The sequence below is a fragment of the Salminus brasiliensis genome, chromosome 10 (assembly GCF_030463535.1).
Source record: "Salminus brasiliensis chromosome 10, fSalBra1.hap2, whole genome shotgun sequence".
Classification (NCBI taxonomy): domain Eukaryota; kingdom Metazoa; phylum Chordata; class Actinopteri; order Characiformes; family Bryconidae; genus Salminus; species Salminus brasiliensis.
This window is the reverse complement of record NC_132887.1, coordinates 14,285,652-14,311,168: the sequence shown is the minus strand read 5'-3', so window position 1 is coordinate 14,311,168 and position 25,517 is coordinate 14,285,652. Positions and strand designations below refer to the sequence as shown.

Sequence of the window (25,517 nt, the reverse complement as noted above, 5' to 3'; positions counted from 1 at the left end):
TTGGGCAGCGCAGCAACTCTCTACAGCACAACATCTGTGCCAGCACTGACGGCAGCCATTTGCAACCAGGCACGCCGTACATTAGACCGAGCCATCTGGCCCAGTCAGTGCGGGTGATGACTTGTAAAAGTGAGGCAGTTTTGGGCAGGCATTTGTAACCCACGTGGTTGATGGGTGCCAAATAAACTGAAGTATACTGCCATTCGGCAGCAACTGCATGTCAGAAAGCACAATTAAGGCTTAAGGAGAGATTTCTGGTTGCCAGTTAATAAAAGAATGTTTGATGCTGATTTAGGGATATGGAAGAAAAGAGCAGAGTCATCACCCATTAAAGGCAATAAGCTAAAAAACAACACACAAGAAAGTAATTACATCTGAACAAAGGCAGGAAAGCGCCAAGTGCAAGAGACTGCTTGCACTACCACTCTCTGGCCAGCAGGAGTCCTCCTGACAGTGGCTCATAAAGCGTGATGGTGTCTGAATGAGCAAATCATGGCCATTAAAAGATGCCGGCACCATTGAGAGATATAAATGAGGCCTCTGATCTGCAGGGTGAACCGAGAGTCTATGACTCATCTTCTGATGTTCTCCACTCCTTCTTTGGAGATGCATCTTCCTTCAGCTCACACAACATGGCAGCAGGTAGTAATAGTTTTATAGTTTTTTAAACCTGGGAAAGTCTGTCATGTTTTCAGGAAATGTGTGGAAAACATGCCAAGGACACAGAGGGAGGTATAAGAACGTCAGAAGAATGTAGCAGAGGCAGTGTACGCTCTGGCCCACGTTTCTGCATAATCTTGAACAAATAGAAAGAACAGTCTGCAGTCTGAGTCAGTCGGCCTTAGCCAACCACCAGACTGAACACAATGCTAGTGGCTCCTTCTTGGGCCCGTGGGCCATCTCAGACTCCTGCAGTGGCTCTGGTTCCTATTACCAGAAATGTCCATGGGCGAGATTGATAAAACACATCGGTTTGGCTGCTGCACTGAGGGAGGGAGAGAAAGGGGTTCCTGAATGCAGAAAAAGCCCAGAGGCACAGCACAGCATGAGAAAATGTCTGATCACAGATGGATAACTAGACAGAAACTTTACATTGCACTGTAAATCTAACACAGCTGAACCTCCTCAGATCTCTGAACACATGCATCCCATGTACATATGCAGTCTATGGCCCCTTGATGCCGTGTTGGGTGTGCAATGATTTCTTAATCAACAGAGGCTGATTATTTGGAACACAAAAAATGTTTTACATGGTGTCAGAACCTTTGAACCCAAGAATGCATTCAGCTGGAAGAGCATTAGTGAGGTCAGGTACTGATGTTGGATGATGAGTTGATTCTGCTGCTCCACAGTCAACTACTGGACTTTTATACCCATCTAGCTGATGCTTGGCTTTGGGGGGAGGTGGGCGTTGCAGAGAGCTATGCTGATTTTCTATTGTATATTATACAAGCTGTATAAGCTCAGTTGACGGTTTATGTCAGTTGTGTCTAGAAGCATTTGGACATGCAGTTTCCTTCTGCATGGGGAGGCCAAACTGACTGCCACCACTATTAGCAATAGTCGAACGCGGATTATAAGCATCCTGCACTGAAAATTAGAATCGAGAAAAGCAGTTAGGATGCCTACACTAACCATAATTGGGTGGGGATTTATTGGTAAGGCAAGGTGGTGACAGCTCTAGCAAGCAGGTTTCTGCTCTGTATCAGCTGTAAAAGCAAGAATAACATTAAAAAAGGTCAATTATCCCTTAGTCTGCTGATGGATGGCACTCGAGTTCCTCCTTGCACGCCTTCTACATTTGCGCTGAAGCCATACATCACAAAGCAAAACTCAAAATGTTTGTCTCCATCCGCCATGCTGCAATAATCACATCTCAAATGCCTATGTTGCTATGTTGCTTTGGGCCACAGGGCACATAATACATAAATTACCCTTTCATTCAAGAGGACTCGGAGGATGGAAAGAGAAAAATACAATTCTTTTGAGTATTGAGAGAGGAAGAGAGCGAAGGAGGAAGCGTAAGAGAGAGAGAAAGAGAGAGCACGCGAGAGAGAGACATTGTATCCAATCAGCATCACTCCATGTCTCCGTCTCCATGGCAACTGGCTCATCTTTCTCTCCCCCCCCCCAATCCTCTCTGAATGGTCCAGGTTGGTATGCAATAGTTCATGACAGACGCCACAGCTAAGAGACGCTCTCGCCCTGCCTCAGAGGACGAGCAGGAGGAGGAGAGGGAGAGGTTGCCATGTCTGCTGATTAGTAATCAGATCACAGATTCACCCTGAATCCTGGGGGCTGAAACTGAATTATATATTGCCAGTGCCAATCAAGCCGTGCACTCCCTCATTGGCATTCTATTTAAAGTACAAGCCAAGTCCCCTGATCACTCTCACGTCTTAGTGAGTGATGACATCTGACTACGAGCCGCACTACATGCCAGATTGCCATGACATTTGCAGAAATGTCAGAAAAGGCACGGCTAATTATTGTTACTCAATTTACAATTAAACAGCCAGGTCTCTCCAAATTCACACAGTGAACGCTAGGAGGTGAGTGAGCTTTAACAATGTGTGCATTTGGGACTCACCGCAGTCTGGTGAACCTTACAGAATTCGTAACCCATGGATGCCGAAGGAGAACAAACAACTAATTTTCTGGGATGAATAATATTAAAGAGACTTTTCTAAAAGCAACAGGAAATCGACAAAAGTAAAGAAACAAAGAGTGCAGCAGGGTTGTGCTTGGTCTACCACCCCAATGGCAAGAGTAACAGATGAGTGCGACACAATTCTGAGCTATTCCGCAAACTGTGGGCGGCAGGCTTTGTTGTCTCACACTCTAGCCTGGTTTTGCATCAGAGATCACAGCAAGGGCTTCAGAAGACTTTGGTAGCCCTTAAAAGAGTGCACAGATAGTGAGAGAATGTTATAGTGAGAGAACGTTCCTCAATGCTTTGTAAAGGCCTGAAAAGGGGTTCAATCAGCAGCCAGGTTCAACTGACCAACATGCATTCTTTTGTAGCAATAATATCAAAATTAAACAGGCATTAAAAAATGCTCACAAAAATTACTCAACCAATAGGGGGTTTACAGAGAACACGGTTTTGATCTATAATACCTACACATTTGGACTGTGCTATTAATTTTAGGGGTGGGTGATCTGGTAAAATATATATATCACAATATTTAAAGACATCTTCCCGTTACACTTGATTTGCGATTGATTGCGATTCATATAATTGCAGACAAAATCCATCAGTAGTGACAGATCCTTAAAAAATACTATTCAAATATTCTCCCATGCCATAATTCACATAACTTTATGTGTCAAATTTCCAACATGCCCAGTTTCATTCATTTACAGCACAGTCGAGTACCTAAAACTTTGTTTCAGAGACTCTCAACTCTATCTGATCTAAATCGATCAGGTTGAATTCAGTCACATTTAGGTCCAGACAATCCAGATGTGAAAACATTCAGATTTGTGAGCGCATTTTCTTACTTACTAAGTCTAAAGCTAAAGTTGCATGTGTGAGGGGAAGTCTGGCACATCTGTTGACAGCTGAGATACATTTAACACTTCTTAATGAAGCACCATCACGACACCCATTCACGCAACAGATGGGCCTGGGGAGGGGGTGGGGTGTAGGTGAGGCTTGGAGGGGTGATAACAACTGCACCCATATGAACCATCATCAGCACAGAGGCCTCTGCTACACTGAGTGACAATGTCTTCTTCACCTAACGCCCGTCTCCCTGCTCAGCACTAGAGGTGGTCTGAAGCCTCGGGTGAGTGTACAAACCTACGTACAGTCAGCAAGATGAGGAAGACAAAATGATACAAGATGCAGCGAACATAACGAGGGTGTATCAACAGAGATTACATGACTGCTCAGCAGTTCTGCATGAGAGAGACGTGTTTGATTAAATATTAATGTTATCTCAGGAACATAGCTGTTTGTTTTTTTCCTTCTTGCAGAGTCTGCGAAAAAAGAAAAGGCTGCTCCTCCGTGCGCTACTGTGGAAAACATGGAGCTACATATTAGCATTTATGGACAGCACAACAAAGAGCAGGCATGGGGGAAAGGAAGAGATAACAGTCTCGTTTAAAAACGGGAACATTCTCAGATGCTGCTTCTTTTCTCGAATTATACCCTAAAGAAAATCTGTAAATCTGTGTTTCATGAACTGCTGGATAGTTTTTTAATTAAATGAGCCTGAAAAGGTCAAGAACAATGTGCTGCAAATGTGCATAAATCACCTGCGGTTCTCCTCACACCAGAAGAAACGTCAATACTGTCGGGCCAGCTCACAAAATCTTTTCCAACAAATGAGTGCTGGCATCGGCGTGGCATAGATGGCTTATTGATTCTCAGAAAGGTCAATCATATCTTCTTACATGATGAGGATTAATGTGTATTGCTTGACTAGACTGCAGTAAACACCCCCCTGGAAGCAGGTCTGAAGAAGGCAGATGAATGACAAAGTAAAGGACGGTGTGGCTGGTTTGGGGGTTGTGTGTTTTCACAGAGGAGCACTTAATTAGGGCCATTCAGAAGGTGGAGCACATTCCTCTGAGTGCTTACTGAAATGACATTTCAAAGGCTTGACACACAGGCCTGACTAATGCGAAACGAGCAGGACCTGCCAAAACAGCTGGTGTTATTCTTTTTAAATTAAGCCTTTTGATTACTGACAATAAGTGCTTTGCTCTTTGTCTGACAGACCTTATTGTTTCACCACAAGGATGTTGGGAAGGTTTCCGTTTCAGGGCAAATTTCATGACTGTTGACGCTGATTGTTTCCACCAAGTATGATCATCAGTCGTGTAAGGTCAAGACCATGGAGACACCGATACCAGCTGCAGCACAGTATTTTCAAATGCAGGCTGGGGGGGGGGGGGGGTGAAAGGCTGGGGAAGGAGGGGAAGAAGTATGAGAAAAGTGGAGAACAAGAATCCTTTTAAGGCAAAGCCAACCTAAAAACACTAAAGATTAATCACAGGCATTGTCAAGAAAGTGATGAACAATACAGTGCTTATTAAGAGTCTCGTCATAACCAAAAAAAAAGAAGAAAGACAGCTTGTGGAATGAGGGAGGTTGAATGCAGGGGGGAAAAGCGAGGCCCCCCAGGAGAAGATGGATGAGGGGACAAGCTGCTGACTGAACTCGCTGCACTGTGAAAGCTTCAGAAACCTGAGTCCACTCCCGCGCCTGTGGTAGCCGAGCTCCAGTCTAAAATGGCTGCCAGAGAGTCGTGTAAACAACCCAGAGGAATGAAAGGGGCAACATTTCTCCGGCCCGCCTGCCAAGAGCTGCACAGCCCCAGGGTTTGCAGTTAACCCTTTCCTACCACTCAGCTCTGCATAGCTCACAAAGAACCACAAAACATGAGCTCTGGCATTTGGAGCCGAATTACAGCACTAATCTCTAGAGGCGCGTTAAAGCAAAAATGCCGTTGCTGGAATTTCTGACTGTTCTGGGGGTGGACAATATGATATTTTTTTGCTATTATGATCTATTGTGGTCACAATATGATCTTCTGAGCATACCACAGATATCATCAGTACTGACCAACTGCATAACACATTGTACTTGCATTGCAATTTAAAAATGTGGATTTTTTCCCCCTTCTGACTGAAAACTCCATTATTTGAATTCTTTAACATTCTAATGCATTTTTGCCACATCGCTTAACCCTATACTGTTCCAAGACTAATGTCTTGTTTTGTCCATTTGTCTATTAGTCCTAAACCTAAGGAACAAGAGGGTTGGACGTTTAGATCCTCAAAGGCTGCGAGCATCCCTTGATACAAAGCTTGGTCTGTGCTCAGACAGGTATTCTATCTGTCCCCAGTTCAATAGCCTGAATCAATCAGGCGAAACCAGCCTTGAACAATTCAGCCAGGAGGCTTTTCAGAAAAGACAGAGTCGCCATGGTGCCCTATAGTCTGCTTCCATGTGCTCAAAAACACCACCCCCCTTTTTCTGAACCCCTCCCGGCCATTCCAGCGACCCCCCACCCCAGCAACCCTCTGCTCTGGCGGGAAACTACAGGAAGCGCTAACAGGCTAGCCCTCGAGGGTCTGGGTGTGTGTGTGTGTGTTGTGAGGGGGTGGCCTTGACATGCAAATTGGAATTCCATAAGAAACTGAGGTCCTTTACAAGCAAATGAAAAACATCAGACTGGAACCCTGCCAAAACTGCGCCCCTTCCAACAAACTAATGCCATTAGTCAAAGGTAGACCCCAAAACAAGCCCCACCTCATTCTAGCTGTTCGGTTATATAAGAAGCTGTACACAGTTCACCCTTTAAAAAGACTGCAGCACAGCAACGTTCATTAGCAACCACAAATTCAGAACAAGCTAAATTACAAGCACGTGAATAAACACCCTTGGGGAGAATAAAATAAATAAATAAAAGAAGCAAATATGATATGTAAGTTATAGATGTGGATACACAACAAAAAAAGCAAACAACAAATAGCAAAATAATCCTATGAATTTATGTCTGCGGCAACCTCAAGGGATCGTGCCATCCGTCTTCACTGCACCAAAGAGAAGCTAAAAACAAGAAAAAGAAAAAAGGGAGGGTGGTGGTGGTGGTGGTGGTGGTGGTGGTGGGGGGGGGGGGAGGTGAGACAGAAAATCAATTCGTCTCTGCAGCTTTAATATCTGCAGAAGGAGGCAGGAAGCTCACGCCTGCAGCAGCTGGCAGCTTATTCGCCGGGACGGAATGGAATGTCTGAGATTGCATACATTATCTGCCAAGGGGGCCCTGGGCTACGAAAGATAGTGCTGACATCACCGTCTATAAATGGCTGTGCTCAGAGGCACAGTGAATGAAAACAAGATGGGAATAACCCTTTCCAGACAAGCCCTCTGTCTGCACAAAACAACATGCATACGGACAGAAGCAAGAGCCGCGAAAAGACCAAGAGAACGAGAGAGAGAGAGAGAGAGAGAAAATAAAAAAAAAGAAATAAAAAGAAAAGGGGGGCTGCTTTATTACAGGAACAAAACCATTTGCTCTGTAGAGGACGGAGATAATGGAAGAGCACAGCTGAGCTGCTCTACATGCACAACACAGTCATGTTAGTCTCATTTGTTCTTTCGCAACACCAAACACGTGCGAACGTGTCTCGGTGGAAAGCCTCTAAAGATACACAATGTTAAAAGACATTTCACATCAAATGTCAGAGAAGCATCTGCTGCACTTTCGAGCAGACACAATGGCTTGCAATATTTTAAATAAGCAGTTTCCAAAGTGCGAATGCTCCAAAACTGAGAAAGAACATCACCTGTGATCTATACTACATAGTACTGTACTGTGTATAGAACAGGGTGAAGGAATGGCATGTCCAGATCAAATTCTTATAGGCAGAGTGCAGTCCAGCAAGCGCGGGGTTAACTGCAAGTCGCTGTCTCTCCCACCTCCCCCTGCCCCCCTTTTGTGTCCACACATTCCTGAATAAATGATGTTTTGAACAAGGCTGGTTACCATGGGCAACTGTGCAACGATGGCACTGCGGAGTAACCTTTGGAGTGGCTGTATTTTTATCTGCTGGAAACTTCTCCCTCGTTGAGAGGGAGGGAGAAAGAGAAAGATGAGAGAGGAGAAGCATGTGGGATTTGGGTGGAGAAGGAGGGGAGGGGGGCTTCCCTGGCCAGAAGATGGGGAACAGACTGCAGTCATTTCACAATGCAGCCCATAAAAACTACGAATCCAAAACAGACAGAACAGAGCCCGACTGGGTGAGAAAGAAATGGCTTGCCAGTGTAACACGAACATCACTTTTCATCCAACATCATCGTCATCGTCATTTTTGATGCAACCTAAAGTGTGAGAAAAAGCTTCATGTTTTAGATGACTGCAGCAGACATTTGATGCACGGCATGAAAAAAGTGTTGCTGATGCAGCTAATCTGAAGCTATAATGAAGCTGGGGGACTGGGACAGCCACCATGTCTCCATTCTGTCTGGTGGTATTTTAGAGACCCCCCGCCCCTCCACACACACACACGCATGCACGCACGCACCCCGCTCGAGTCATATGACGGTAATTCCCAATGACGGAGCAATCTGCACTAGCACTCACACACACAGTCCCTATCAGATTTCACAGGCTAAAATTATCAGGGATCTGTCTGCAATGCTAAAGCAGCCATGAAGTGAAATGTCTGCTCTGACTTAACACTCAGATCCACAAGTGCACGTATGGCTGCGGCTTGCATGCTAAAGGCCGGGAACCCCACGCGGCTGCATGGGCTGTGTAGGGGGGTGGCAAACAGGAAGAAAGACCCTCAGCATTGATGTAGATTGAGGTTATTTGCGGTTTTCTTCACTATGCATATTCAGAGGCCGCATTACTGCAAAGCATATGTTTTAGCATGACAATACAAGGCACTCTATCCTCACTGAGCCCCCACACCTCAGGACCAACAGACAGGGCAGCTGCTACTCTGCAATGCACCACGGCACAGGACATCTCTCATCTTCAAAAACGCCTCCTGGAAGCACAGTGGTGAAAGGGTTTCAGCTTATGTATTTCACAACCAAATTCACCTTCGCAGTGAAGTCAATCAGCGTGTTTTAGAAACTGATGGGACAGGATTTAAATCTGTAACAAAAATAAGGATGGCTGAACATTGACGCCTAACAAAGAAGGAATAAACAGCATAGGACTGTTGCTCCAAATGGATTTGTATATAGCATAGAATTCCATAAAAATAACCAGCTTGGCACCATAAAGAACCATGTTTGTAATACAGATGGTAAATGAGTGTAAAGAACAGTTATATGGTCTAAAGAACTTCGCTTGACCATCTCTTTTACCGATATGGTCTTCTGTGGCACTGCTCAAAGAACCATTTTAAGCCTCTTTATTTGTATAATAATCCTCTAGCTTCCTTTGCGGCTTCCAGCAAATAAGAATTATTCATCACATCCATTTAGCCTCAGATGAAGAATGAATTAAAATGTCGCACTTCAGTCAGAAGTGACCCACTGAGCGCTGTTTCAGAAGAAAGACTATGCCACAGTAAACACATTTACACCTTTCGAACTGCACATGAACATTTAACATACATATATTTAATACATACACAATCTGATGAATGGCTGAGCAATGAATACCAAGTAGAAACAAAATAAAACAGGACAATTCACCGTTCACACAGTGTAATAGCCTCAGACAAGCTGAAGCAGCGCGAGGTCTGTGGGTGACGCACAGACGTTAGCATATGCACAGCTCCCTGACCTCAAAGTCCCCAGTTATTTAGTCTGGAGGTCCGTTCATGGCTGGACACCATGAAAGAATTGTTCTACCAACCATTTGTCTAAGGTGCTGGAAGGAGAAAAAAGAGCATTAGCTCAAGTCATGGCAACAGCCACGCACCAACTGCTCTCCCCCCAGCTACCACCCCCACCCCTCCAAACAGCAGCCAATGTACGACTGACGGGTCACATGACCACCAGCTGAATTCTAAATGAGGAATGTGGCCCGAGGGCTGTCTCAGGCATGTGCAAGCACTTTCACTCCCTTTCTCTCTATCACACACACACACATACAAACACAAACACACATAAGCTACAAAGCTACTGCATTCGTCTCCAGCATCACAACAGATTTTACTACAAATGAGGGAGAGTGTTCATGCAGGACTTTAACACTTCCTGCAGTTCAGCTTGATTACCATTCCTCTTATATCCCAACTTGTTGCTGCAAGCATGACATTAAACACACACACACCACTGCAGCCACACTAGAAAAAGCCCATCAGTGCCAAAAGCACAGGCCCAGACTTTCAAAAACCACAACTATCACAGAACAGTGGGTGTCTCTCAAGCTCACACTACTCAGTGATGTGTTGAAATGATGCGCTCTGAAAAACAGGACCCAGTCCTAATTTAGTCACTGCATGTCGCTGGATGCATTACTTGTCTTTTTTAGGTTTTAGGTCAATGAATTAGCCAAGCATGTTACTGGTGAAAAAAATACAGACATTGAAAAATATGTTGAGATGCAGTGCCTAAACTTTATCTATACCATCAAAACACTGAGACTCATGCAATATGTATTTGCTGTCTTATGATGAAGCAATCATAGCAACAGTCCCTGACACACAACACATATTTAAAACCAGTTTTAACCTTCACTCAATTTTACAGTACAAAGTACATTAGCCACATCTTTGGCTTTCTCTCAAACACACTGAAAACTGATTACACCATGATCCAGCAATAAACAGTCATTCACTGGAACCACCGGCTTTCCAAAAGCTCACAGACCAGTCCTGTTTCCCCTAAAATTCCTCATATCATATAACGGGAGTTCTGTGCGACATATGGCGAATAAACCAGTGCAGCTCTGCCATGTGGGGAAGCCGTGTACAAACAGCGCCAATGCATCTCGAACTGAACAAACTGACACTTGACAAAAGCTTCATACCAATGAATTTATTACAATTGACTCAGCTCCAAGGCACGTTACAAGTCTTCTGTTACTACAGAACCGTATAAACAAACAGAGCAGTTAATGTACAGTATTTTTGCTCTACTCTTAAGCATCCGTGCATCTTTAATGCAAAACATAACAAAAAAGTCCAACGAAAAACACGTAGTAAACTATAGTCATACTTTCAGAGCACGAGATATAAAAAAGAGACATCATTATGAGCAAAACGCAAAAAAATAAAAAAATCAGAAGAGAAATGCCCCACTGATTGGCATGGAAAACCATGTGACCAACCAAGTCTTACCGTAAGAAATGACAAAACGTGTCATGTAACAAAGTGGGGAGGGGGTGGTTTGGAAGGGGGGGGTTGTGTTTTGTTTTTTTTGGGATGTGTAAACCACTTTAAATGAAGTGCATGAACTGGTAGAAAAAAGAAAACAAACAAAAAACACAACTGTGACCTCAAAGTGCTTCCCCACCGTCCTGGGCCAACAGCTTCCTCCTTTCCTTTGAGGCGCAGGCTCCACTATCCCCCCAAAAACACAAAAACACACGGAGGAGGGAAGAGGAGGAGTGTTCTGTACACATTATTCACAACATGGTTATTTATATATATAATATATATATAGATTTATTTATATATATATTTATTTGAGTCGGTGCACGTGGCTGCGTCACGTTCAAGGGTCTCTCTCCTTTTTCACCTTCACGTCCCCGGCCAGAATGGTCGCTATCTCCCCTTGCATGAAAGCCCAAGGCACGTTGGAGCCTACCAGGGGGCATTTCTCTCCGCTGGGGCAGTACACCTCGCCCGTGGCGCCCTGCGCCTTGATGCTCTCACGTGAGCACGGGAAGCAGAACTTGTGGCCGGGCACCGAGGGGCACTGGACAAAGTGTGTGTCCTCCAGGCGCTCGTGGCAGATAGTGCAGCACAGTGGACCGCTGCCGGCCATGGGCGAGTCCGGCACGCCGTGTGCCCCGTGCGCCCCGGCGTGCTCCGCGTGTGCCTGCTGCTGCTGCTGCTGCTGCTGAGCGTCGCCGTTGCGTGAGGCCAAGCGCCGTTGGCCCGAGACCGAGGCCGGAGACACGGGGCTGCTGCCGCCGCCGCTGCCGGTGCTGCCGTGCCGCGCGGACGTGGTCGAATGCACAGAGTTCGCGTCCTTGGGGGAGTGTGCTCCTCCACCTCCACCTCCTCCACCTCCACCTAGAGCGTCCGCAACCGACATGAGCGCGGCCATGGGCGACTGTCCGTTCTGTGCAGGTTCTGGAGGCGTGGCCCTGCTTGCGTGCACGGGGCCCAGCGGCGGTGGTCCTCCGTGGCAGGCCCCGAACGAGCCTACTGCCGCGCTCTGGCTGGCCATCCACTGCTGCTGCTGCTGCTGACGCTCCTCTAGCGAGTCCGGTTCCGGCGAGGCTTTGCGTTTGCGCGCTCCCGCCCGTAGCGCGCCAGCAGCTGCTGCCGATGAGGCTGGTAAGGCGCGCGGTAACACGCCGGTGAGCGCGGACGAAGGAAGCAGAGGGCAGCCTGCGTCCACGTGCGGCTGCGGTAGCATGTCGGGCCCCAGGGTCTCCTTGAAGAAGCGCACGGGCTCAGGCAGCAGGTCGCCGAGAAGGCGCCAGTCGCCGCTGCTATGCTTCTTCTCGTACTCGAGGTACTTGAAGCCGGACGAGAGGCCACGGCCATAGTCCTTCATGCAGTCGTGGTACATTTGCTTGGCAACCCCCGACGCGCTGGAGAAGACGGTGCCCGAGCCGCTCGGGTACTCCACGAAGATCTTCAGCTCGTAGTCGGCGCCCGGCTTGGCCACGGCGTCGAAGGCGAACACGCGGCCTGCAAGCGCATGATCCTTCTTGAAGCGCACGTCGAAGGGCGCGCAGCCGGACAGCGTGAGCAGAGTGTCCCGCACGAGCTTTGGCTTGCTCGTCCACTCCTCGGCACGGTTGCGTAGGCTCTCACCGAGCTCAGCCAGAGCTTCGGCGTTGCGCTGCCTTTCGCGCGCCTCGCGCTCCTGGTCCGTGCTCGAGACCGATGCGGGACGCTTGCCCGGTTCGGCGAGGCCAAGGCCGGACGACGAAGATGATGACTGCGACGATGAAGATGACGAGGGAGGCGCGCGTGCGGCCAGACCGTGTGGTGTGAGGCCCGCGCAGGCGCCTCCTGAAGCGGGTCCGTTAAGCATGGTCTGCGGCAGCAGGTTAGGGGGCACGCTCATCTGCGCGGGTAGAGACACCAGTCCGTGGCCGCCGCGCCGCGAGTTGGGGCTCTGACGATTCAGCTCGGGAGGCCCATCGTCCGTCTTCGGGAAGCCGTTCAGGCCGTTGGGGAGGCGCGCCGCGTGCGCGCTCATGCCCGAGTAGTCGAAGCGGGAGGAGTAGCGCTCGAGCCCCGCTTGCTGCTGTGCCGCCTGCTGCTGCTGCTTGCTCGAGCCATCCACGTGGTTTAGCTGCACCGTCTCCTTCACGTGCGCCTTCACGGGCGGCGGAGGCAGCGACGACGAGGACGGCGGAGGCGGCGGCGGGGGCACGGGCAGCGGTACCCCTGCGCCTCCCGGTCCTGGTGAGCGTCCGTCCTGGAAGCCGTGCGCTCGCTTGAGGTGCCGCGCGGTCTCGATAACGAACTCGATGCGGTCTGCGCCCTCGTAGTTTACACAACCGCGGCACACGGGCTCCGTGAAGTCCCAGATCATGGCCCACGGCATGCGGGGCAGGTCGCACAGGTAGCACGACTGCCGCCGCGACGAGGCGACCTGCGCGGAAGACATGCTGCACGCGCCGCTCCGCTTCAACCGCTCAGCGCGAGCAAACGGGCAGGGAAAAGCCTCGCTGTGTTTTCTGCTCTCGCTATTTTCGTCTCTCTCACACACACTTACACGCGCTAGCTTTTTCTCTCTTCTTGAGCTCCGGGACCACGACGGCGGTGGTGGTGGTCGTGCGGGACTTCGGCTGCGCGGTTCCGCCTCACATTTTACTGACTCGCGCTCGCGGCGTTGGGATTCACGTTTTGTTTTTCTCTCCTTTTTTTGGTTCCCTTTTTTCCCTGACGGTGCCTACACGTCCTCCGCGCGAGCGCGCGCTCTCTCCCCGCGCGCGGAATGCCACCTGGCCGGACCGGTGACGTCAGCAGTAGCAGCAACGCGCTGCTCCCCGTTACACATCGACATGCCACTTGTTGCTGTGCGAGTGCGCATGCGTTAACCACTCCCCACTAAATCTTTTGAATGGACTGACACACACACACACACACACACTACAAGCACGCACCACATTGAGCAGTTTTTCGCTTAGAAACAAGGAGGGTTTGTGGGAAAACAAGCCGCTTTCTCAACCCCCCTCTCTCTCTCTCTCTCTCTCTCTCTCAGTAAAATCAGTCACCAGCGCGGGTTTTAGTGCTGTTCAACTCATCTGTTCCCTTCGACGATGTACAAGCGAAGGAAATGCTTACATCAGCAAACTACAGAACTGAATTCCGCGCCATAAAAGTGTTTATACACGCACAGAAACACGTATAATCTGTCTGCCAACTAACCTTCCAAACACCACCATTCTAACATACATTCATAAACGCCTTCTTTAAAACTCGGCTTGCTGGTTCAGTCTGTTGTTTTCAACAGGGCAGAGTCTCACTGTTTTCCTTCAGTGAACAGGCAGAAACAGACTGCCCCACCCCCAAACCCCCAAACCCAGCTCCCTCACTCCAACACAACTACAGGCACATCACACATTTCCTATAAGAGCTTTTGGAGAGAAGAAATGCAAGGGGAATGACTTTACATGTGGAAAAAATGCTGTCCATGGCAATCCTTACTAACCGCTGGCACCAAATGTAATACGCATGTAATGTATGAGCAAAAAGCAACCATGCATGGCCTCAGCCTTGCTCAAGGCATTCTTTCCCCCCACCTTCCTGTTAAGTGTTGCATACTAAGTTCATCAGGCTGGGTGTGTATGGAAGAAGCTAATGTAGAAGATCATTCAGCATCAAACATGCGTATATGTTTCAACATGCTTTCCATATATATATGACAGAGAATTAGTCCAACAAAAGCAGGATAATCTTATTTTTAATACCCCCGATTTCCAAAGAAACAATATAAAAGCGGGTGTCCCAATACTTTTGTCCATATAGCGTACCTCTATACAGATATACATATATAGTATATATATCTGTATGTGTGAAGATATATAAACATATATAGCTTTCGCAGGGCCAACATTGCACATTCTCTCCACAATGTACAAATACTGCCAATGTTTTTTTGTTCTGCTAAATAAAACTACAAATACTGTGTCTAATTTGTATATTATAGAACCTTAACTGTGTATATGCTCATTAATCTTATCTCTCATATCTACACGCTTCGGACCTGCTGCATATGTAAAACTGCATTTTGTTGCCCTGTATAATAAATCTGTACATACGTATGTATGTATCTACTTATTAATGCTAAAATAACAAACCATAATATTATTGGTAGCCACTTATTTCCCAAAGGGCAAAAAAAAAAACTACAAAAAAGTAGAGATGGCTCTCGTCACTGGAAACGCAAATACAGATACAGCAGGAACCCCGCAGTAAATCAGACTCAATTTCAGTAGGAAAACACTGCATATGTACGCGTACAAACACAGCGCTAAAAGAGTGGTTGTCTTTCCACGCATTTAGTGCTAGACGAGCAAGTGTGTGCTCTAAAATTCATCTCCACTACAGCATGGCTCAGAAAATACTGAAAGTACTAAGCTGATCTTGGCCCTAGTAAACAATGTTTGTGTTTACTCCAGTGCTGAGCTACAATTTAATATCTTGTAAGTTCTTTATTCTGTCCAACTGTAACTTAATTGGCCTCAAGTTTCAAAGTAAACCTTATTGTCATTTAGACTATACACCAGGAGTGCACAGCTAAACAAGATTGCATTTCAAATGACAAATATAACCCTAAATAATTACGCTAGACAAGTAAACATATTAGACAGTGCTGACAGACCTAAAAAATATACATGGAATAGAATTAACAGATAAGCATATATTTATATATAAGAAAATATACATAGTAAGTTTATTGCACGTTGCTTACAGTGGCACCGGGAATAAGAAATGTCCAGAAATAGCGGCATTATGAATAAACAGATAAGCATTTATAGAAAAAAGAAATCAGAAATGACCAGAGTGCTTCATTCAGGAGACAAAGTTCCAATTAAAATGTGAGCCAGTTCATTGTGTGTGTACAGTTCTGTTAGGTCAGGTGTGTTGTTGAGTAGAAAGTTGTGTAGACTGATGGGTTGTACACGGGACATGAGCTGATTTTGTGTGTATGTGTGTTAGACTGGTTTGTGACCAGAATTGCGATGTGTGGCAGACGTATGGTTGTTTCCTTCCAACTATAATTTACGACATAAAAAGAGAGGAGCAGAAAACAAAAGGGCGTGTGCACCAGTTATAGTTATAGCCGTGTGCAATGACAGTGCATTGACTTACACACTACACACTATACCGCCACATGTCCAAAAATGAATCAGCATTGAATAAACAGGCTTGCTGAACATTCACTGCTGATTCCACACATTTTTCCGCATACAGGGACAAAAAATAAACACAGTGAATGAACAGAACTCTACTTCAGACTAGCCTCATTGAAAGGACTTTAAAAGAAATTAACATCTAGAAGACTTTCCTTGTAAACCTTCTGCAGTAACCTGCACGGTCTGATTGTGAGTGCAGACGGCGCAGGATATTTTGCTTTCCTTCCCTCTCCCCGAGAGATTCTCTGCTATCCCCGCAGCCCTCTCATGCATACAGATCACACTGTGTGCCTCGCTGCCTCAACACACACACACACACACACACACACACTGTGGAAAGTTTTCAACGTTCAGCTTTCCCCAGGCCCGTCGCAGGGGTTAACTCTCAGCTTCCGCTAAGCAGCTGGCAGCTTGCCAGACTGAGGGATTCTGGGAAAAGGCAAGGCTTGCCAAGTACAAACTGCCAACATTAAGCAGGCCTGACAGGCCCTCTCCTCCTCCAAACCTGGCAGCCGTTCAAAGTGCTCTTTCATTTGAGACACTGGCGGGTAGCCAAATGCATGCAGATTTACTTTACCTATTCTCAGATGGAGCCGATAGAGGCCGCCTGCCGTTGCCATGGGGACCAGAGGCTGCTAGAGCAGCTTTGTGAGTTACTGCCTCCCTTGGGCTCCTTATATGTGCGTATCTAGCACAGACCGCTCAGTAAACTGCATATGTATGATTTTCACTCACACTGTCGGGCCTTCTTTTTTTTCCCCTCCTTTTCAAACTGTTTTCGAAAGGATTTAACCCTTCACGTCTTGCCGGAGCTCGATCGAGGTAGGCACGCGCTTTCTCGTGGATGTCCCCGTTGTAACACATAAAAGCCTCACTTAGAAAAACAGAGCCGTGGCACAGATGTTGAAAATAGGACCAGACGTCTATGTAAAACTACTACAAACAAGCTCACGCATCGAACGCACGTCAATAGTGAAATACGTCTCAGCTTCAAAAAAACAATGGAAGCCACAAGGAACCCCAAGAGTGTTTGTGGGATGGTTTAAGAACTTCTGCAGGTTGTACAAGAAATTTCTGTGTTGCTTAAACTATGGGGGGAAAAAACAAGCCTCAGTAAACACACTCGGCTTTAGGACATTGATTATTTTCTGCTTATTTATCATCATTCGCCTTCCTGAATGTCAAGAAATACAATTTATGACGAGGCGTGGAGGAATCTGTCAAAACAGGACAGAAAAGGTCTGGACCTGAACCTGAACCTATACACACAAGGCATTTGGCAAACATGTCAGAGAGCGGAACACACCCCTCACTTAAAGGGACGGGCAGAGATGCTATTACATATTATATTGTGTGACCTTATGTGCTGCTTAAAGGGGTCAATGTTAGCCACTTGGATTTAGCATCAGAAATATAATATAACTGTTAGGTCCATAGTTTTTCCATAAAGTGCGGAAAACAATAAGGAAAAAAGATCAGCTCACTTAATTCCAGAACAAGTATCCATGCTTTGACAATGATAATTGAACAGCGCTAACTGCCATTGCTAACAAACACAGATGTTAGACTGTCACCACTCTTATCTTTATAAAACCATGCACAATAACATCACATCAATAGTCATTCACAACCAACATCTATGTAAACAAGACTTTTTGTAATGGTTTACTATATTAAATGTTATAAACAAAATAGTCCACATTGCTTAACTTAACTTAAGATTTTAGGCAAGTATTTATACAGATAAGTCTGGTGACAATCCAAATCCAGTGTTTCTCAGCAATGTCAGGCTAGTATCTCCCGTTGTGAATTAAAAAAAGCTGCAATTCAGATACCAATCATCACAGCTGATCATCTGCATCTGTGATAAATAAATGATGATGATTTTTTAAACAAAGAGAAATAATAATATACTGATTTCCAAGTTTCCAAGATTAGACAAATTCATAAAAATGTAAATGCAAAGGTAAGAAGTGCACCTAATTGGTATCTGGTTGAATTTTGTACCCTATAAGAGTGCTCTATATAGTGATCTGGATTTTCACATGTAGGGGTAGTAAATAGGGCAGAGATGCAAACACAGCTACAGAGTATTCAAGGAAATACTGTATAAATGACTGTATAAGTTGAAGTATGGTGGGATGTTCTCAGGATTCATCATTACCTGGATTGCTCTGGTTGGCTGTCATTGACTGTTGCTATGGTAACTCTCTTTACCCCAACAGAGGGTGCTGGGCATCTCGTGGGAGATCTCTGGTTGTTAGGGATCTGCTCCAGCAGCCTGCCACTTCCTGCAGAGGGAAAAGACATGGGCCCAATCAGTCCCAGCAGCAGACACCTGTCTCACATAGCATTGTACTGCTCTGTCTAAAGCCACAACACACACACACACACACACACACACACACACACACACACACACACACACACTCGCCAATTCATCAGGGCTCTGAGATTTACACTCCAACAAAACATACCCCACACTTTCACACTAATCGTGGGTTCTAGCAATCATTGCTGCACAAAGAGCTGTACATCTGGCTCGGTCGTTCGGCAGTAAGGTAAGGTTATGAGAAGGGCACTTTTCATTGTTATTCTTGCAGGCTGCCAGTGGATGACTGTAAATGGAAAAAAAAAAAAACTCATTCTGTCGTTGGAGAAAAACCTCATCACACAGATGTTTGTCAAGGCAAGGCAAAAAATATCCCTGGTCGCTATCCAGAGCCCATTAGAAACCGAAGAGATTTGTGAGAGGAATGTTTCCCCCCGCAGCACTGTGGAACGCAGACAAAAGGAAACAAAGCCACATAAATACACTGGACAAGGATTTCTCGCTCCTCCAAAAACAACATTACCCCTGGCTGCTGAGGAGATCCTGACCATAATCGTTTCCTCAAGGTCAAAAGGTCACGTCAAAAAGAGGACTCCTCCTACTAAAACAACAGCGTCGTGCCAGGCTCTTCCACCACACCTCGCCGTCTGACAATCAGCAAGGCCAGACGAGGAAAAGCCAGAAAGGAAACCGGAGGCCTGCAAGCTTAATGGTGAACATAGTTTAGAAATGAGTGCAACGGGTCACGCTGCTCCTGCTCTTAGAACAACGTCTCTCTGATTCTTAGAACATCTGCACTGTGCTTCCTTTCAAAGCCTGATTTGGCAGGTTAAAGAAAGAAAGGGAACAACCTCAACACTGCAGAGTCATTTCATAACTGTACTGCTGGAACAATCGTAGATCAGCACATTGAAATTGTGGACAGCAAGGGCAGCAACACCATTCAAATTTATGGTAATATGTTTGTACTTTCCATGCAAGAAATCTATGTAACGAGTAGAAATTAGGCAAAATGAGAATTCTGGACCAATGCAGATATTTGCTCAATAAATTGTAGAAATTAGAATGTAAAAAATAAACATTGAGATTGATTGACATTAAGTAACAATTTTAGATTTTAAGTACTCTCCCCAATCACATGTAAAGCTCCCGAAACTGTGAGGGTGAGGACTGACCAATGAGAGAAAAAGAGACCCATCTACCCACCCTGATAGAGAAAGGCCAATTGTGCTCTATCAGGCTTCAGCTGCTGATGGCAGGCAGCATGACCAGCAATCCTTAGGTCATAGTGGCAGCTTCTTAGTCCGCTAGAACCATTAAGTAACATTTTAAGAACAAAAAGTTATATAATTTAACAAAGTTAATATTTACTTCTGCAGGGTAACAAGGGCAGTAAACTGAATAAAATGCTGATAGTATGACCTAAACATTTTACTCAGTCAATGATTGAGTAATCAAATTTCACCTTAAATAATCTGATCAAATCCAAGCATCCATCTGATACAAACACACTTCCTTTTAACAATAATCTTCCAATACCAATATCAAGCACAAATAAATCTGAACAACAACAAAAGAAAGGTTTTAATTCCCTTCTCACGCACATTCTGAGTGATATACTGCAACAGCAACTCCCTCCGCGCTGCAAAGCTTGAAGCGACGGTTGCTGTTGTTACCACACAGATTCCAGTCCTCTTTTCCAGCTGCTGGGTGACGTCAAACTCATGCAGTGTTTACAGCTGCAAAACATCAGCTGGAATGTGCGGACCCATAGCAACAGTGAGACGGTGAGTTTTTTTTTTTGTTTGTTTGTTTTTTTTCTTTAATGCCGCCTTTACAATTACTCCAAACACAGGCGGCCAAACAATGGACAGCTTTTAGCACAAAGCTGGCATCTCCCCAGGGGGCGGAAGCCCATAGCAGAGCCGCGGGGTTAGACGCAACGCTGCAGTCCATCAGGAGCACAATGTGCTAATACTCCGCTCTGGAGCTAGAGGAAGCATGGCTGAATACGGCCGTGTTGTGTGCAGTCTAAACACGTTTTAGGATGGGGGTGGGGGTGGGGGGGGGTGGATGGGGGTGTGGTATGCAACATGCACCAGACATAAGCAATTTAACATATTCAACATCTCCTCCACAGTCCACGAGCAACCAGCTGGGCAGTGCTGGGCAGCACTGATCACATTTAAGATCACAATACTTCTCAAATAGATCACAGTATCATAGCAGCAGCTGATATTTAATGAAGGTTAATGGAGCTGTTCATTCCCGAGCACTGGGTTAATGTGCAACAACCTTGGATAAAAGCAATATGGTTTAATGCAAGAAGCTTTATAAAAAATGCTAAAAAAATATATAATTGGTCAAAACTGGCCATTTCCTGAATTAATGTAATATTCAATGCATTTTAAACTAATAAACTGTGTATATATCTTGAACAGGGCTGGTAAAAACAATCAGAAGCACCCAACAAATGCCATTTTTATTCTACATTTTTTATCCATCAATACAGTTACAAAAAGAAACCAGTTTAGACAATATATAAGTATATCCCCCAGCGCTACAGCTGCAAATGGCACATGATCCTACAGGGGAGATGAAAAGGCTTTTTGTGCTCTACTACAGCGTAATGCATGGCATGCCACCCCCTCACTCCCTCCCCCGACCCCCAGGAGCATACCGGCTGCGCTAGAGGCCTTGGCAGGTAAGAGACCAGGCTAATAATAAAGCCTGCCATTTATTCCACAAAGGCCACTGCAATGGAGAGTAGACAGCCCATGCACCCCCACCCCCCCAGGTTCTCCTAGGTGACACGGCAGCTGGGAATCAAAAAAATGTGACAAGAGGCTCTCCACCTCTTACCCCAGTCCCTACAAAAGCCACAGTGAAAATGGGACAGTTGTTCCCACAGTCCAGGTAGGAAAGTCCTTTACTTGTCCAGAATTCATTTATCAAACACCGTCTGCTGTTTTCCAAAGTGAGGTAGAAATAACTGTATGTTATTTATATAAAGGCACATGTATGGTGTTTATTCACAGCAGGAGGTAGCTAAGCCGGATTATGAAAGATTACGGAGATATCTCTCACTGATAACTGTATTTTTGCTAGTCTTTTTGCTTTTACTAACTTTTAGGCCATAATTCATTAATCAGGAAAACACACACAAGTCATGCACAGCTTTATTTAAACTTGACTTGATGACTGATTTTAAGATCAGCTTAGGTGGAACAATCATGTCTTAATCAATGTCTAATCAATGAGATTGATCTAGACCTGCTACCAGTGTGGTTGATGTCAGGTTCCCAGCTTGCAAGCAGCAACATTTTATAAATATTTCCATTCAAGACCAACTGAAGTCTACTTTATCTGCTGATCAACACAGCAACATACTCATGCCAGGACAAATAAGCTGTGCGCTGATTGTGTATATCCGTTCCAGACTCATTGATGATCTGTCTATAGGAGTTAAAATTCCTCTAGCAAGGGAGTGCTTCATTTAGCTCCAGATAAACTGTTTTGGCCTGGGTGAATATTATTTCCTGTAAAAAAAACAAAAAAACAGCAGCACTATTCTTAGACCACCTACAGTACTGTACCAAGCATGTGCTGCTTCACTAACAGAGAGTATGTAGAAATTAATAATAGACCAACTCAGTGGAATCTTCTGGGCATGGTGGCCTGGATAATTAAGCCAGCGAAACATCTCTAATAATCCAGCATCTCAGTTTTCCCAGGCTGATCACACATAAGCATTTGGATATTAAAAATATCATAGAGATACGCGGCAGCTACTGTACGCCTGCCCCACCCCTCGTACCCCCACGTGTAACTTCACACCGCATGGATTTAATGTGGCTTTTGATGATGTGCCTGAGAAACAAAAGGCAGCGGGACTAAAAATAGCCCATTCCCATAGAGAGAGCAGTCTGACAGCCGGGGACAGGAGGAGAGCGATCGAGCCGCAGAAATAGCAGGGTTGCCACGACAACCAGGCAGATGCACACCAGCGACAAAATGGAGTCACTAGTAACAGACATCTTAAGCTTGATTTCTCTACTGTCCTCGCACACTCCCATACATACACACGGGATTAAGAAAAATGGACCAATGACAGACAATTTTCCGCCAAGCTATTAAAATCTAATCTCCCTGTCTTGTCATAACAGTCACATACAGTTAATGTGACTAATAAACCCAAATGCAGCTCCATTTATACACTGGTTTTAGATTTTTTTTACATAATGTGTATCTGGCATTGGATCTTGCACACGACAATAAAAATATTGAGATGAACTGACCAATAGAAATAGAAATGTGGACCGTTGGATGTTAAGGTTTTTTCCTTGTACTGTGAAGTTGTCATTTCGAGGATACATGGCTTTGACTTGACAGCGAGGTCACACAAAAATAACTGCACAAAAACCTTCAGCCTTCTTGCACATTTTCATTTACGTGAGGAACTAAACTAAAACTGCATGTTATTTAGGGAATAACACTGTCTTTGTTTTCAACACTGCAAGATCGTGACACGTCGAAATGTGTTTAATTAGCTCTCTGCTCACCATGCACACATCTGTGATGGAGGGCTGAAGAGAAGCAGAGCAGCTTCTGGGAAAGCAATCCCATGTTAGTGTGGGAGAGTGAAAGCAGCAGATTAGATTCAGGAGGGAAAACTGTTCCAGCCTTCAGACAGACAAGTGTGTGGGAGACGCAGCCAATGACTTCTGCTCCCCAAGCATGGAGCTCGCAATGTAATTACCCCCATACTGGAAAGAAGAAGTGCAGAAAGAACTGAAAGAGAGAGGAATTGACGAAGACAACCCGAAACGCTGCCTGGATGCTGCCATGAAGCCTTCACCAGCCTAACGACCAACATTAGCACAGGCATGTTGAGGTTCTGCGTTTGTATGGAGAGTTTGTTATGGCTTTGGGCTCCAGAGCCTATTGTCTTGAAGCTGAGAGTATACACTCCGCGTCTCCTGGTCAACCTGCACTAGCACGTCGCAAGCTTTTCGAGCAAACCACTCGAGGCTTTCAAAAGAACCTGACGTGAAGCAAAACAGCACGGCTGAGATGAACTGCACCAACTGTCCGTATTTACACAGCTGCTCAGCAGCAGCCCCTTGTTCAACACAAATGTTTTACCCTTAATTAGTTTTAGCTGCAGAAGAGACAGCCACACACCTTCAATCTAAACAAGCTGCTGCGTAATGGTGCGTCTTATAAAATGGGGGTACTTTGGTGGGTTAATGAGCAATTTGTAAGGAATTAAAGAACGTGATTTCCTATTCTAAACATTACTGCCTCACAGGCAGGATACAAGTGCAAGCGTTTCCCAAACCTGTGACTTAGGACGGTACGAAAGTAAGAATAACACCAGAATGAACAATCCATGGCAAGCATGCTTCCAATAGAGAAATAGTACTAATATATTAAGGTTTTGCCCAAGCAAATAATAAGTACATGCGATAATATTATTTCATGTAAATAATTCCAATAATAAGCACTCAAATAGGAGCTGTTTGCAAAATTGAATGTACAAAAAGTACAATAAAACAATAATAGGAGTGTTTATGGTACCATATGGTAGGTCAGGCAAAACTCCTACAACAATTTTATTAGGAAATTCATATACAGATGTTTTTCCACCCATTTTCCAGACGTTGCTATTGGAGTTATTAAAATGTATACATGTATTTGTGTATTTTTTTTCTGCAATCAAAAGTTAAAGCCAATTTTCCAGTCCTCCATATTTTCCTTCGCTCAAGCACGGACCTGAATTAGGAAATGATGCTACTGCCATCAAGTGGTTTAAAGGTGAACAACAGGAACTCAACCTCACACGTTCGCTACCACAAATTCACTGCATACAGTCCTGATATAGCCAGCATACCTTATTATTCCAACCATAAAATAAAATAATTTAGCAGTAGTCAGTCGTCTAACACAGTGATCATACCCAGTAAGCACATACTGCAGTATCCTCACTCTCTCGCTTGCCCTTAATTAAACACCCCAACATTGTTACTACATTCACGCTGGGATGAATTCTGTAGTTCAGTAAATGTAACCAACCATGGTTCTTGTGGGTGGCTTTGCGTGTCTTGCTGCTGCTGCTCTTCTGCCTGTCCTGGGCATTAGGATTCCAGTGGGTGGGTCTGGGGATGACCTTACGGGGTGCTGGGGTCTCCAAGGGACTTTTTTCTCTTCCTGCTTGAATGTCCCAGCTTTGCTGCTGGACAGCTGGACAATAGAAGCAGCAAACAAAGCAACAGTTAAGCTGATCCCTCGGCAAATTTCCCCAATCATTTCCTTAATCCATTCTACACAGAGAGATTTTGATCTTCTTACAGGAAAACAAGACGTGGTGCATCCACACCCTGTAACACCCTGCCAAGTGTTTAAACAGCTTTGTTTTTTACTACCCAACCCCCACCTCTCTTAAACATCTGCAAATTTGAAAGAGTGTTATGTATAGATATCACAACAATTATGCAGCAGTGGTTCTTTACATTGTGCGACAATTTCACAATGAATAGACCAACTGGAATGTTCTGAAAATAACTGAAATTAAATCTTTTTACACTGACGTCTATTGAAAGTTAAGGCTTTTTCCTTCTCCTGTAAAGCAGCCATTTTGGAGATATACACTGACTTGCCCAACTGACAGGTTGCACCGATGGCATCCTATTACAGTACCATGTAGGAATTCAGTAAGCTCTTTAGAACAACCTATTATTTCACAAATGTTTCTAAAGGCAGACTGCATGGCAAGGTGCTTGATTTTATACACCTTCGGCAATGGGACTGAATAAAACACCTGAATTCAGATTAAGGGGTGTGTCCCAAAACTTTTGTTCATAGAGGGTACACGTGGGTCTAGCATATTGAATAACAATAGCAACAGCTTCCCTATGACAGACTGGGTTTCGGCTGCCCAGCTGGACCAGCACAACAAACTATACCAATAAGAGGCTTTGGGCAAGACTGTAAACTTGATTAAAACACAAGTCACTCTGGAGAAGAGCCTCAGCCAAATGCCATAAATGTAAAATTACAAGAATAAACTAATATGATATAAGAAAGCGGAGCACGAAAGAACCTCTCAATTTCATGTTTATCAAAGTTTTCCTTGGACTTAAGAGAAGAGTCTGCCTAAGTAACACAAGCAGCGCAAATGTAAGCCATTCATGTTTACACTATTTGTAATA

The 25,517-nt window shown here is 45.2% G+C and overlaps 2 protein-coding genes across 3 annotated transcripts in view; both read right to left on the bottom strand.

Annotated features, from left to right (window-relative positions):
- Positions 1 to 25,517, bottom strand: part of kiaa0586 (KIAA0586 ortholog) — a 121,694-nt gene that overhangs the window by 92,534 nt on the left and 3,643 nt on the right. For both annotated transcript variants that reach the window (XM_072689365.1, XM_072689366.1), the window contains exons 8-9: positions 24,382 to 24,549; positions 18,139 to 18,265 (exon numbers count right to left, since the gene is read on the bottom strand). In XM_072689365.1, the coding sequence (XP_072545466.1) occupies positions 18,139 to 18,265; positions 24,382 to 24,549 (295 nt within the window). The remainder of the gene's footprint in view (positions 1 to 18,138; positions 18,266 to 24,381; positions 24,550 to 25,517) is intronic.
- Positions 10,445 to 13,664, bottom strand: irf2bpl (interferon regulatory factor 2 binding protein-like). Its single transcript, XM_072689368.1, has one exon. The coding sequence runs from the start codon at positions 13,217 to 13,219 to the stop codon at positions 11,138 to 11,140; it is 2,082 nt and encodes a 693-aa protein (XP_072545469.1). The 5' UTR covers positions 13,220 to 13,664; the 3' UTR covers positions 10,445 to 11,137.

What these genes read in the sequence shown, in the direction of transcription:
- irf2bpl (XM_072689368.1), bottom strand. Translation starts at nt 13,219, where the DNA reads ATGTCTTCCGCGCAGGTCGCCTCGTCGCGGCGGCAGTCGTGCTACCTG.